A 15141-nucleotide genomic window follows, 5' to 3' on the forward strand; every position below is an offset into this window, starting at 1 on the left:
TTTTCAAAAAATATATAAGTGGAAAATATGTACAATTAAACTTTTTGCAAAATAAATGTATATTTTTCAGTAATTACAGTATACATATATTGTACATATTACTGGCAGTGTACAGTAGATACTGAATGTAAATACAGATTGTTATAATTGAATTTTTAAATTATTTTTTTAAAATTTTAAATAAATGGTGGATATTTTTAAATAGTTTGCTTATACTGAACATTTTACAAGTTAACAGGTAGTTCAAAAGCATATTTCATGCAGTCTACTATATTAAGAGAAATTGTTTGAATTCACTAGATGATTATGTGAATCTATCAATAATTGCTTCTGCATCCAATTATCTAACAATTCCTTTTCAGTGGTTAGCAACATGTATGATTCCAAGTTCTCCTCTGACAGTGAATTTCTTAGCCTTGTCTTTATGATTTTTAGCTTTGAAAATGTCCTCTCACATTGGACTTGAGCAACTGATAGTGTGCAGATGACTATAAAGTTCATAAAGATTATCATATGCCATTCATGAAGTCTGTGGATGCCAGAATTTTTAGTACACACAATGCAGCTTAAATATATTTACTATTTACTATCTAGTATTTTTATACTAATTTTATACATTGAGAGAAAATACATTATATTTAAATTAAAGGGCATAGGGCCACATTATATAAAAATATTAATTAAATACATACCTTTTATAAAACACACAAAACGCAGCGAGGATGAGGTGAAGAGCTGATGAAGCACACTCAAACTGAGGCCAACACAACAAACAATACATGCTGTCTTTGCAGTGTATGCAGTAGCTCGATACAAAGTTGACTCTGCTGCACATCACAATCCCAGGCCGGGATTCCCAGCTAAGCTTCATTGTGCAGTCGCAGTATTAAAGATCCAAGCCTATATAATGTATGCATTGGCCTTACACAACCCGAATCAGAATTATTTTTTCAGAGTTATTTATTATGTTCTTAAATATAAAGTATCCTCAAAAAATGATTTTATTAAAATTGTTTTATTAAAATAGTAATACAATATAAATTTTAGTTGCATACAGTAATAATATTGGAACTTTTATTATATTTTCAAGCTACTAAAAGGTCATTAACATTTTTAACATATTGTCTAATGTTTCAGGGGCCCACTTGCCATCGGACTAGCTGACACCCTGGCCAGTCCACCACTGCCAGGATGTGAAACATTTTCATATGGACTTTTCAAGAGTTAGGGGCTGCATATAGAGGTGGAAAGGTTTTTTCCTTCCCAGAAACTAGAAACTTAAAAAAACCAAAAAAAAAAAACAGATGAACTGGCCTGAGAATCATTTGAGAGACAGCAAACTATTATGATAGGATTACTTTCCCTATCTGAGGACTTATTAGATTTATGAAGCCAAGTAACTTGGCTGTGGCAGGCCATTAAACCTAGCACATTAAGGAGGAAGGTTTGAAGCGAAGAAAAAACTTCATTGAATGGTAAATATCAAGAGATTGAAAACTAGACAATTTGTAAAATACATTAAGGACAGGAAAGAAAATGAATAAACAACTGAAATGCATAAAAATGAGAAAAAAGGGATGTACCTTTTGAAGACAGCTAACCTAGAATATTGGGAGAAATATTAAACAGCTATATAATTGAACAGTAGAGTAGATCTAAAAACAATAAAATATAAATAAATTCTATAATGCTTTTTATTCCCCAAAGGAAGTAGGTGAAACTCTTTTAATCCTATCTGTTGGAAATTGGTAGGTAGCTTGCACCCACTCTTAGTCATCCTAAACCCTAATTGGTTTATTGTGTGAAAAAGTGCGAGTTCTGTGGTCAAGTTTTCCAAGTTGTGAATTTAATAACTAAAGTTCCCAGAAGGAAAGATCCTAATCCCATTTGCTATGCTAAGATTGATTAACTCAAAAAGTAGCTAAAAAATTCCAGCACTCTAGTATTATGGAAACAGAAACATTGCCACAAGGTTACACAGGCAGCATTTTCCATAAACAAATAATGACCAAAATTGTAACCAAAAAAGTAAGAAATCACAAAGAAAAGTTAAAGGTCTAGATTTAGTTACAAATGAAAAGTTTAAAAATATAAAACATGAAATCCACTTTATGTTCTGTATTTCTGAATTTGCTTAGTATATCACTAACAAATGACAGTTATGTTCTAAATATTTAATGATTTCATATTAGCCATAAACTTTTTTTTTTTGTGTATACATTGTGTTTATCTATCTATGTTACAAACACCTTTTAAGCTATGTCTTAGGAGATGGGACATAATTATATATATTGTGACTAGACATGGCCATTCTTTAGCTATCAACTACAAAGAACATAAGAAATACATAAAATTTTTACAACACAGGCATCAAGTTTAGTATATGCATACCATACCGTTAATTGCTATCATAGGAGCTTAGGGAAAAGTCTAGTCCAAAAATTTCCATAAATAATTCAGCTGAAGCTTTAATCAACCAATTTGCTATTAATAAAAATTATTATTAAAAATATTAATTAATATTTTTATTATTAATATAATAATTATTAATATTTAAAAATTTTGGGCTGTTTCTTTCTGCACTTCAAAATGCTAGGAAGCTGAAAGTCATTACAAATGTTCATTGCAAGATATTGTTCCAATAAGAAACATTTTTAATTTAATATGCGAGTAATCATATCTCGCCCAAAACTATGAAACTATCAGTCATCCCAATATCGGGAGGGAAAAAAAAGAAACAAAATTTGTTGAATATTCAGATTGCAGAACATGGTTTAATGAGCAGTACTTCAAAATTATTTCTTAGAAAATATGGGAAAGATACCAAAATCTGACAAATAAAATAACAGCTGAAGAATAGTATGGATTCAGAAACATTTAATTTATAGTATATGTGATGCAGAATTAAACCTTATAATGATGTATAAAGAGATCAGTTGCTTCATGAAATAGGTCTTCCTTTGCTTTATAGATTTTGAAAGAGCATTTGATGCATTTTTACAACATCTAGTCTTTTTTCATGATAAACTTATACTATAAATTAAAGATTATCTTGAGGATATTTCATATTACATGTGAAGTATTCTCAAGACAGATACTAAGGCATTTGATTTACATCACTTGCTTCAGTACTCCATAATGCAAAACACATTCCCTTTCACAAGTGTATAATGCTATGCATTATGAGAATGGTCACTACCCAGAGTAGTTTCAACCTTTATTGAAGTATGTTAAAGTGTGGGAATACTCTCCAAAAACTCTGACTGATCAACAAGATCACGCTTAATCTCACTGAGTGACCCTAAATGATCACTACTAAACTCATCACTCCTGACCTGAATCACTTCAAGATAGGAAACTCAGCAGTGGCTCCACTCAGTGACATACAAAGGCCCTCCACTGAGCAGCACCTTTCTACTCCCTAGGAAGGAAGCAGCCCCATAGATGAACATTATTATTATTATTCATGATACCTCCAAGGAGTCCGAAGACTAATCGCGGGAGGACAACACCTACAACTGTCTCAACCACTACACCGAACCTCTACTATGAATCATCTCTATCAACGCCATCTACCGCCCACCTCCACCACTACCACAACTAGTATTTTTTGTCTGTAAATTGCGTGTGTTCTGAAGGGCCGATTTGTCTGTATGCAGGATGAAAAACCCGAGTTTCCGGGAGAAAAAACCCTGCTACTTCTGTATGAGATCGGCTAACTCACCTTCAATTGAAATCGTCCAGATAAAGATTCCTCCCGTCGCAACGAGAATTGAACTTAGGCCTATTCCAATCAAAGGACGCACTGTACCATTGTTCTTCCAATTGCGCTACGGAGGCGAGGCGCTTGAATTATCAAATGTCATTAGTGGGAGCCTAACCCTGAAGGGATACCAAGGTAGATTAAACCAAGAATATAATTTTTTGAAATCTTTAACTTCTCTCCAAAAAAAAAAAATAAAAAAAATAATAATCCAGATTATTTTAATAATCAGGTGATACACCTTTTCATTACTTGTGTGTTGGGTAATATATGACTTCTGCAGTACTAATATTGGTATTTCTTCTGGCCTGGCTCTCATTCATGACACTTCAATAAAGATTGAAAATCTTTATTGAAGATTTTCAATCCACTACCCACTAGTCTGGCTAGTGGAAGGGCCACTACCCACTAGTCTGGGTAGTGGCCCTTCCACTACGAAGTATATTTGGAAGTGTATAATGCATAGCATTATACACTTCCAAATTTATATACTGGAGGGTATATAAAGGAAAAAGGTGACCAGCAAACTCACAAACAATACAAGGTTCAGGCAAGAAAGATGACCAGATGGCAAGGAAGGCAAAATCAGATTATGAGAAGAATCTTGCCAAGCAGGCCAAAGAAATCCCAAAGAGTTCTTTTGTTATGTGGCAAGGAAGATTAATCTTAATGAGTGATGATGGTCATGAAGTGACAGAAGCAGATTAAATAGTCGAGTTACTGAGTGATCACATTGCAAGGGTACATCATCTTAGTGAGGTTACTGCTTTAACATATGTGATAGACACTGATGTGGAAACAGAGGTAGATGAATTGGAGGTTCTTAGGATATTGCAGAATCTTAATGTAAATACAGCTGTGGGATTAGATGGGATATCAGCTAGGGTTTTGCAAGAATGTGTAAGGGAAATGGCAATGCCTCTGACTAGGCTCTTTAATCTAAGTCTCACCTCTAGTAGAGATCCAAGGGATTGGAAAGAGGTCAAAATAATTCCCTTGCATAAAGGTGGTTCTAAGGCTGCAGTAGAAAATTATAGACCAATCAGTATCTCAGGAATGGTGGTACTAGAAAAATTGGTCATGGTAGATAAAAATATGATACTGTATGAGGGTCAACATATGGCTTTGTGAAGGGCCGGCCATTCCTTAGTAATTTACTAACTTTTTATAATAGAGTAACAGCTGAGTTGGATAAAGGAAATAGCTACATGATGATTCTGTTGAATTTTGCAAAAGCATTTAACTCTGTTATGCAAATTAGAACAAATGGGGATGTAAATGACACTGTTTTAAATAGATAAGAGGGTGGCTGCTGGACAGTTATCAAAAAGTGGTATATAGAGGGGTAGAATCAAGGTGAAAACAGGTGACTACTGGTGTGTGCTGCAATCAGTGCTGTTACCATTGCTGTTTAATAAATTTGTACATAAATAACCTGAAAGGAAATATTCAGTTGTTTGCTGATGATACAAAATTAGGTAGAGTAATAGTTAATCAAGGCGATGTGGAGAGCTTGCTGATGATGATTTAAATAGGCTGTCAGTTTATTGTGGAGAAATGTAAAGTTATGCATTTTGGGAATAATAGATTACGAGCTGTAATCTATTTTTCCCAAAGCTATTGTACTCCAAGAAATAGATGAAGCTAGAGATTTGGGGGGGGGGTAGACAGAGTTAAAGTTTAGAGGACATTGCTAAAGTTGCTAAGGTAACCAATAAGATTACTTAGCTATTGAAGAAGACATTAACAAGTAGAGAGAAGGAAGTTGCTATTCCTCTTTATAAGGCCTTGATACACCCACATCTGGATTATGCTCAAGTCTGATCCTCATAGGGAATGTTGTTCCCTATGAGGATAGATTGAAGGTGTGTGGATTGCAGAAGTTGGGTGATAAGAGAAAAAGAGGGGATATGATAGAAACATTTAAGTTGCTTAAAGGGTTTTATAGGATTGATGCAGGAGAAATGTTTCAGCACTAGGCTAGAGGGACCAGAACAATGGGTGGTGGGGGGGGGGGTTCATCTCTGGAAGTTGAATAAAGGTATGGTTAGTAGGGGTGTCATAACTAGATGTTTTGCTTGGGGAGTTGTGAATGAATGGAATTTGTTGCCAGAGTCAGTCGGGAGTACTTTGTCTGTTAATGGGGTTGAAGGAGAGGTAGGATAGATTGTGTGGATAGTTTTGGTCTTCTGCAATGAGTCTTTGGATTTCGTGGATGTGCCTCTATAATAATAATAAATTTGGTCTGATAACAAAACAGATACCTTTAAAACAAAGGCAGTGCTAATAACTAATAAAGGGATAAATAAAAACATAAACTGCATAGGAGAGATTTAAATATCTGGGAATTTGATCACTTGTGTTGGAAAATGTACACAAGAAATAAAAAGGAGAATGTGAATACCTAAAATAGTCTTTTTCAGAGTGAAACAAATACTAACAGGAATGTCGATTTAAATACTGGAATGGAATTGATAATTTCTGTGTCTATTTCACATTAATGTATACCTCAGAAACATGAATGATTGGAATAGAAAAAAAAAAAAAGACTGATGATCTGGAGATGCAGTCCTAAGAAAAATTATGCAGATTAGCTGGGTAGAGAACATTACAAATGCTTGTAAGAATAAACAAAAAAATAAACTTACTGAATGAGATCAGAAATAGGGAAATTAAATTCTTAACTATATGCTAAGGGAAGAAGAATTGCACAGGCAGAATATCATCCAAATTTTTAGTGATGTACAAAATAGGAAGAAGTTGAGAACCATGGCTACCAACTTCTGAATTGGAAATAGCACCTGAATGAGCCCACATGGTATTAATATTTTCTAGATTCATTTCTAGCTTTTCTTTTTTTCAATAAAAAAAAGTGATATAAAATTTGGAAAGAATGTGGGCAAATAATTTTTATGTCCTTTATATTAGCATGGTCGTTTGAAAGTAAAAACTACTGAAGAGCAACAGGAGGCTAAGAAAAAGGAGAGAGAAAAAAAGTTGAAGATTTTTAAGGCTGCTACAGAAGCTGCATTTCAGAAGGTGAGGTTTTTTGTTTATAAAGTTTACATACAGGTATGTATACCCTTGCTGCCTATTGTTTCACAGTTTGTTTATTGTAGGTTAAAACATCTATCAGTTCATACGTTGTTTTTATTAGCAGTTATTATTATTATTGCTGCTGCTATTATCCCAGTTTTTCATTGGGTGAGAGCCATGTTTTGTATTGTTTCAAAGTAAGTTATACTTGATAAGAAATTATATTATTATTTAATTGTTTATCCAAGTGTAAGCAAATAAAATTTTTGCTTGATGTATCTTCATGAGTAGGCTATTTGTATACAGAGACTATTGACTTCATATCAGTTTTATATCATATCCACACACGAGAGACTGCCTGTAGCAAATAAATGCTGTGTGTGTGTGGGCTTGAAGAGCTGGAGGTTTGTAGTCCTTGGGCTGTTTCATTGGAAAGGCTAGTCCACAGAACTGAGGTAGATAAAAAAAAAGATGGTGTAACAGGTTCAGTGAGCTGCAGTTCAACTGTAAAAAAATGTTGGGCAGCTGCTGCTCATGTTCCTTTAGTAGAAGTGGAGAGCATAATAGATGTTGATTCTGCCTATACATTGATCTTGGAAATATCAGTAGAAGATACACAATGTGGAAGCTGGCCATCTACTTTCACTCTCTTCTGCTCTGCATAAAAATTTTTAGAGAAGTCTTAGGTGCACCATCCCAAATGTGAGAACAGTATTCCAAGGGGGGGGGGGGGCTACAACCTACCAGGTACATCCTCCAGGTAGTAGATGAGGGAACCTCTGACATGGATCTTGTTTTCTCTTAGGGCTGATCTGAATATCTGAATAAGAAGCTGTGGACCATGTAGACATTTGCCTGGATTGTCTATATGGTCCTGACAACTCATTTCCAGAAAACTACTTGTTAAGGAACCTGGAAAGAAGAAGAATCCTCAAATGACTATTGGATTATGATTTTCAGATATGGAATACAAGAACATTAAATAAGACAGGAGCATATAATGCATAGTAAATACACTTCTGAAAGGAAGTGTGCTTTGTGTTATGGGATACTAAGGCTGTTGAATTGAAGTCAACAGCCTCTATACACAAACATTCTAGTTGTGAAGATACTTTATATGCTTCCACTTGGTTAAAGGATTAAACAAGAATATAATTTCTTGTCAAGTATAATTTACTTCGTAACCGAGTAAAAAAAAACTTTCTACAGTAACTTTTGTTTTGTTAGATATTTTAAATTAATTAATTAATAAGTAACAAATGGGTGCTTAAGGGTCAAAGCTGTATGACTGAGAGGAGACCTCCACATAGCCTTTAAAGGAATGCAGAGAACCGACCAGGGCTTCTGACCTAATGTCCATTCCTCACCTTCTCGTGGTGCACCCTGTTGGGTATCTACCCAGATACTGAACAAACGAGGATGGGCTGGCAATTTGGGATTTAGCCGATCAAATTGTATTCCTGTTGGTTAAACCAAAATACGAAATGATGGTACAACATGACAAAATTTCATGCCGGCTGGGACGTTGCCCGGTTAAACAAGGCCCCTGTTGTTTTCGCCAGGGAACCAGGGTGAACAGCAAAAAGTCAGCTACTGGAACAAATCTGAAAACACACCCCAACTCAACATCACCAGAGTTAAAGATCGGTACTATTAACGTAAGAAGCCTGAATGGCAAAGAAATGGAGCTAGCGGAGGAATTGGATAAGTACCAGATCGGCATAATAGGGGTGACCGAAACAAAAAAAAAGACAAAAACTGGTGAGATCTTTCTGAGCAATAAATACCAAATGTTATATTCAGGCAATGACAATCAAATAAACGAAGGAATAACATAGTATTCAACACAAAATACGAGGCTTCATCTTCTTGAATGGCAGGCAGTGTCAAGTAGAGTGATTTGGGCTAATATGAGAATGGGGAACTGGACAATAAGACATTTGCGCCTATGGTCCCACAGAATGTTCTACTAAGGTGGAAGTGGAGGAATTTTTTGAGGCTCTAGAGAAAGCTATTGACACAATGAAAAAGGAAAAGTTGGTCCTTGTTGGGGATCTAAATAGCAGAGTAGGAAGTGATTGTCAGACATACAAAAATGTTTTGGGAAAATTTGGAGAAAAGAGCAAAGCTAATAATAATGGCAAATACCTGTTGGATTTCTGCTCAGGACATGGACTGGTTATTACTAACACCATGTTCCATCATAAAAATGTGCACAAATTCACATGGAGAGAAGAGGCAAGGAATAAGAAAAGTCTCATTGACTATGTTATTGTTGATAGTGATGTTTTCTCCCTGGTGCAGGACACCAGAATGTACAGAGGATTTGAAATTGGAAGTGATCACTATTTAGTCTTGAACAGGATAAAATTGAATTTCATATTGAAAAGAATGACATGTAAGAAAGTTTTAAAGCGAATAAAAGTTGAGCAGCTCTCAGATGTGAACTGTAGACTAAAATACATAAAGATCATTGAAGGAAAAATGAAAGAGTTTGAGAACAGGAACCACACCTTGGAGATTCAGTGGCAAGCCTTGTAGAAAACCCTGATTGATTCAGCTATTGAGGCATGTGGTGAAGTTGTCTGCAAGGATAGAAAAATTCGAACTCCATGGTGGACACAGGAAGTTAAAGAGGCAGTGAAGGAAAAGAAGAAAGCATATCAAAAGTTCCTGGCAAATAAGTCAGCTTGTGCTCTTAGAGAATATAGACACAAATGTAATAAAACGAAAGTGTGTAAAACTAGCTAAACAAAAGTCATGGGAGGACTTTGGCAAGAACATAGAAAATAAATATCAAGAAATTGGCAAAATATTCTGGAGGTTGTTGAAAAAGCTCAGAAATGGAGGGAAGAGTGCTGTAAAAGGAATTAGAGATGATAATGGTGACATGAAAACAGGAGAAAAAGATATTCTTGAAGTATGGAGTAATTACTTTGAAAATTTGCTAAATGAAACAAGCAGTGATGACAGCACAGTGATAAAAAACACTGACCAGGCATGCAGTCAGGAATACATATCCATACTGGAAGTAGAAAAAGCCATCAAAGGCTTTAAATGTGGAAAGGCAGCAGGAGTAGATGATATTCCACCAGAAATGCTGAAGTATGGTGGTATAAGAGTCTTCCAGTGGATGCACTGCATAGTTCAGAATGCCTGGACAGAGGGACGAATTCCCAATGATTGGAGTAGAGCTCTCATAGTACCCATATATAAAAAGGGAAATAAAACTGAATGTAAGAATTACAGCGGTATATCCCTATTGAATGTTCCTGGTAAAATATATGCAAGTATTATTTAAATTAAGGGGATATTAAATCCCACATTGTTTTAAAACCAAATAAGAAACTCAAAGATTGGAATCAGGGAGTTTCATGCCGAATATAGTAAACTATAAAAATATCGGCGATTACTAGCGTGAGCTAATGCAAGTAGTCCTAGTACGTAGAACAATACCAGGCAACTCGCAGCAAAGGTGGTAAAGTTCTAATTGCTATTCTTGGTATTTTCCATAATGTAAAAACACATTTCCTAGGAAATGTATGCTGTTATTACATTATGGCAGGAGGTCACTACCCAGACCGGTTTCAGCCTTTTTTGAGGCTTCATCAGTGAGTAGCTAGACCAAATTAATGCCAAAGGGTATAGCGAAAAGAACTTATATACTCTGCTATACGAGTTGTCAAACAGGTGCACCCATTAAGTTACTTAAATATAAAGAGCCAATAGGCTTCATTTCCTAGGAAATGTGTTTTTGCATTATGGAAAATACCAAGAATAGCGATCAGAACTTTACCACCTTTGCTACGAGTTGTTCGGTATTGTACTACGTGCTAGGACTACTTGCATTAGCTCACGCTAGTAATCACCGATATTTTTATAGTTTACTATATTCGGCATGACACTCTCTGTTTCCAATCTTTGAGTTTCTTATTCGGTTTTAAAACAATGTGGGATTTAATATCCCCTTAATTTAAATAATGTTTATATCGCCGAAATGAAGCCTATTGGCTCTTTATATCATCATCATCATCAAATTCCTGCCATGTACCCTCAAGGGGTGTACAGGATATGACAGTACTACATGAAAAAATTACATCATTACTAACTTCCTATCTACAATTTTCCTCCAAATCAGTCTGTTACTTGTCAAGACGCCAACATTATCAGATCTTATATTTCTATCGTCTAAAGCACTTTGTACCGTATCAATCCACCTATATCTTGGTCTTCCTCTGGGTCATTTTCCTGCCAACCTGGCAGAGAACACTTGTTTTGCTAATCTTTCCTCTCCCATTCTATTTAAGTGACCATACCATCTGAGATTAGCTCTGCTAACGCATTCCTGGATGCTGACAATGTCAAGTTCTTTCCTAATATCCTCATTTTTAATATGATATTGCCATTGATGCCATCTGTTCACGCCTCTAATCTTTCTCAGGACTCTCATATCTGCGGTCTCTAGTCTTTGGTCAAGTGTTTTACTTCTGACCAAGCTCTCAGATCCATAAGTTAAAATTGGTTTGAACACAGTCTTGTATACAGCTAATTTAGTGTTCCGACTAATTTCTTTCTTATTCCATATGAATTTATTCAATTGACTTCCCACGATACCAGCTTTGCTGATTCTGTTGTCTATTTCTATATTTAGTTTACCATCTTCAGTAAGAATCGTACCTAAGTAGCCGAAATGTTTCACTTGTTCCACAGGTTCTCCATTCACAACACAGTTGACATTTTCAATGATTCTGCCTATTTTCATTGTCTTTGTCTTTTTATTGCTGACCTTCATACCATATCTATTACAACAGCTATTCAATTTAGTCAGAGAATCTTGCAGACTTGTAGCGGATTTATTTAGAAGTATAACATCATCCGCATAAAGCAAAGAGCTGACATTAACATCTCCAATTTTGATATCAGGTTTAATACCACATTCCTTCATAATGTGATCCATATAGATAATGAATAACAGAGGGGATAATGTACATCCTTGTCTCACACCAGATTTAACATTAAACCATCTTCCTGTACTTCCTTCAATTCTAACTGCTGACTCACAACTCAAATAAAGACTAAGTATTGCTTGATATAATGCCCCATTGACACTATATAACTGCAGCGTACTGAATAGCTTCTATCTTGGCACCTTGTCATATGCCTTTTCCAAATCGACAAAACTTAAATACAGATGTTTGTTATATTCCCATGCTTTCTCGACTATTTGTCGTAAAGTGAAGATCTGATCCTGACAGCCTCTATTTGGCCTGAATCCAGCTTGTTCTTCACCAAGCTTTTCTTCCACAATTCTTCTCAACCGTTTCTCAAGTATACTTGCATAGATCTTGCCAGGAACACTCAGTAGGGAAATACCTCTGTAATTCTCACATTCAGTTTTATTTCCCTTTTTATATATGGGTACTATGAGAGCTCTACTCCAATCACCGGGAATTCGTCCCTCTGTCCAGGCTTTCTGAACTATGCAGTGCAGCCACTGTAAGACTCTTATACCACCATACTTCAGCATTTCTGGTCGAATATCATCTACTCCTGCTGCCTTTCCACATTTCAAGCCTTTGATGGCTTTTTCTACTTCAAGTATAGATATGTATTCCTGACTGCATGCCTGGTCAGTGTTTTTTATCACTGTGCTGTCATCACTGCTTGTTTCATTTAGCAGTTTTTCAAAGTAATTACTCCATACTTCAAGGATATCTTTTTCTCCTGTTTTCATTTCACCTTTATCATCTCTAATTCCTTTTACAGCACTCTTCCCTCCATTCCTAAGCTTCTTCAACAACCTCCAGAATATTTTGCCACCTTCTTGATATTTATTTTCTATATTCTTGCCAAAGTTCTCCCATGACTTTTGTTTAGCTAGTTTTACACACTGTTTAGCTTTCTTACATTTGTCTCTGTATTCTGTAAGAGTAAAAGCTGACTTATTTGCCAGGAACTTTTGATATGCTTTCTTCTTTTCCTTCACTGCCTCTTTAACTTCCTGTGTCCACCAGGGAGTTCTGATTTTTTTATCTTTGCACACAACCTCACCACATGCCTCTCTGGCAGAATCAATCAATGTTTCATTCAGAGTTTGCCACTGAATCTCCAAGGTTTGTTCCTGTTCTCAAACTCTTTCATTTTCTTTTCAATAATATTTCTGTATTTTAGTCTACAGTTTACATCTGAGAGCTGCTCAACTTTTATTCGCTTTAAAACTTTCTTACATGTTATTCTTTTCAATATGAAATTCAATTTTATCCTGCTCAAGACTAAATAGTGATCACTTCCAATTTCAAATCCTCTGTACACTCTGGTGTCCTGCACCAGGGAGAAAACATCACTATCAACAATAACATAGTCAATGAGACTTTTCTTATTCCTAGCCTCTTCTCGCCATGTGAATTTGTGCACATTTTTATGTTGGAACATGGTGTTAGTAATAACCAGTCCATGTCCTGAGCAGAAATCCAACAGATATTTGCCATTATTATTAGCTTTGCTCTTTTCTCCAAATTTTCCCAAAATATTTTTGTATGTCTCACAATCATTTCCTACTCTACTATTTAGATCCCCAACAAGGACCAACTTTTCCTTTTTCATTGTGTCAGTTGCTTTTTCTAAAGCCTCAAAAAATTCCTCCACTTCTACCTTAGTAGAACCTTCTGTGGGACCATAGGCACAAATAAGTCTCATTGTCCAGTTCCCCATTCTCATATTTGCCCACAATACTCTACTTGAGACTGACTGCCATTCAAGAAGATTAGCCTCGTATTTTGTGTTGAATACTATGGCTACTCCTTCTTTTCCTTGATTGTTATTGCCTGAATATAACATTTTGTATTTATTGCTCAGAAAGATCTCACCAGTTTTGGTCTTTTTTGTTTCAGTCACCCCTATTATGTCGATCTGGTACTTATCTAATTCCTGAGCTAGCTCCATTTCTTTGCCATTCAGGCTTCTTACGTTGATAGTACCGATCTTTAACTCTGGTGATGTTGAGTTGGGGTTTGTTTTCAGATTTGTTCCAGTAGCTGACTTTTCGCTGTTCGCCCTGGTTCCCTGGCGAAAACAACAGGGGCCTTGTTTAACCGGGCGACGCCCCAGCCGGCATGAAATTTTGTCATGTTGTACCATCATTTTTTATTTTGGTTTAACCAATAAGAATACAATTTGGTCGGCTAAATCCCAAATTGCCAGCCCATCCTCGTTCGTTCAGTATCAAAGTAGATATCCAACAAGGTGCACCACGAGAAGGTGAGGATTGGACATTAGGTCAGAAGCCCTGGTCGGTTCTCCGCATTCCTTTAAAGGCTATGTGGAGGTCTCCTCTCAGTTATACAGCTTTGACCCTTAAGCACCCCTATATTTAAGCTCTTTATATTTAAGTGTATATGCAAGTATACTTGAGAAACGGTTGAGAAGAATTGTGGAAGAAAAGCTTGGTGAAGAACAAGCTGGATTCAGGTCAAATAGAGGCTGTCAGGATCAGATCTTCACTCTACGACAAAACAAATAGTGGAGAAATCATTAGAATATAACAAAGATCTGTATTTAAGTTTTGTCAATTTGGAAAAGGCATATGATAAGGTGCCAAGAGAGAAGCTATTCAATATGCTACAATTATATGGTGTCAATGGGGCATTATATCAAGCAATACTTAGTGTTTATTTGAGTTGTAAGTCAGCAGTTAGAATTGAAGGAAGTACAGGAAGATGGTTTAATGTTCAATCTGGTGTGAGACGAGGATGTACATTATCCCCTCTGTTATTCATTATCTATATGGATCACATTATGAAGGAAAGTGGTATTAAACATGATATCAAAATTGGAGATGTTAATGTCAGCTCTTTTCTTTATGCAGATGATGTTATACTTCTAAATAAATCCGCTACAAGTCTGCAAGATTCTCTGACTAAATTGAATAACTGTTGTAATAGATATGGTATGCAGGTCAGCAATAAAAAGACAAAGACAATGAAAATAGGCAGAATCATTGAAAATGTCAACTGTGTTGTGAATGGAGAACCTGTGGAACAAGTAAAACATTTCAGCTACTTAGGTATTATTTTTAGTGAAGATGGTAAATTAAATATGGAAATAGACAACAGAATTAACAAAGCTGGTATTGTAGGCAGTCAGTTGAATAAATTCATATGGAATAAGAGAGAAATTAGTCGGAACACTAAATTAGCTGTATACAAGACAGTGTTCAAACCAGTTTTAACTTATGGATCTGAGAGCTGGTTCAGAAGTAAAACACTTGACCAAAGACTAGAGACCACAGATATATGAGAATCCTGGGAAAGATTAGAGGCGTGAACAGATGGCATCAATGGCAA

General features: G+C 35.7%; 1 protein-coding gene across 1 annotated transcript in view; it reads left to right on the forward strand.

Annotated features, from left to right (window-relative positions):
• Positions 1-15141, forward strand: part of RabGGTa (Rab geranylgeranyltransferase subunit alpha) — a 268975-nt gene that overhangs the window by 14822 nt on the left and 239012 nt on the right. Inside the window, exon 2 of the mRNA XM_090397695.1 lies at positions 6692-6802. Coding sequence (XP_090253821.1) covers positions 6692-6802 — 111 coding nt within the window. The remainder of the gene's footprint in view (positions 1-6691; positions 6803-15141) is intronic.

The sequence above is a fragment of the Typopeltis vanoorti genome, chromosome 9, assembly GCF_054136105.1.
Source record: "Typopeltis vanoorti isolate ZY-2024b chromosome 9, IOZ_Tvanoo_1.0, whole genome shotgun sequence".
Classification (NCBI taxonomy): Eukaryota; Metazoa; Arthropoda; class Arachnida; order Uropygi; family Thelyphonidae; genus Typopeltis; species Typopeltis vanoorti.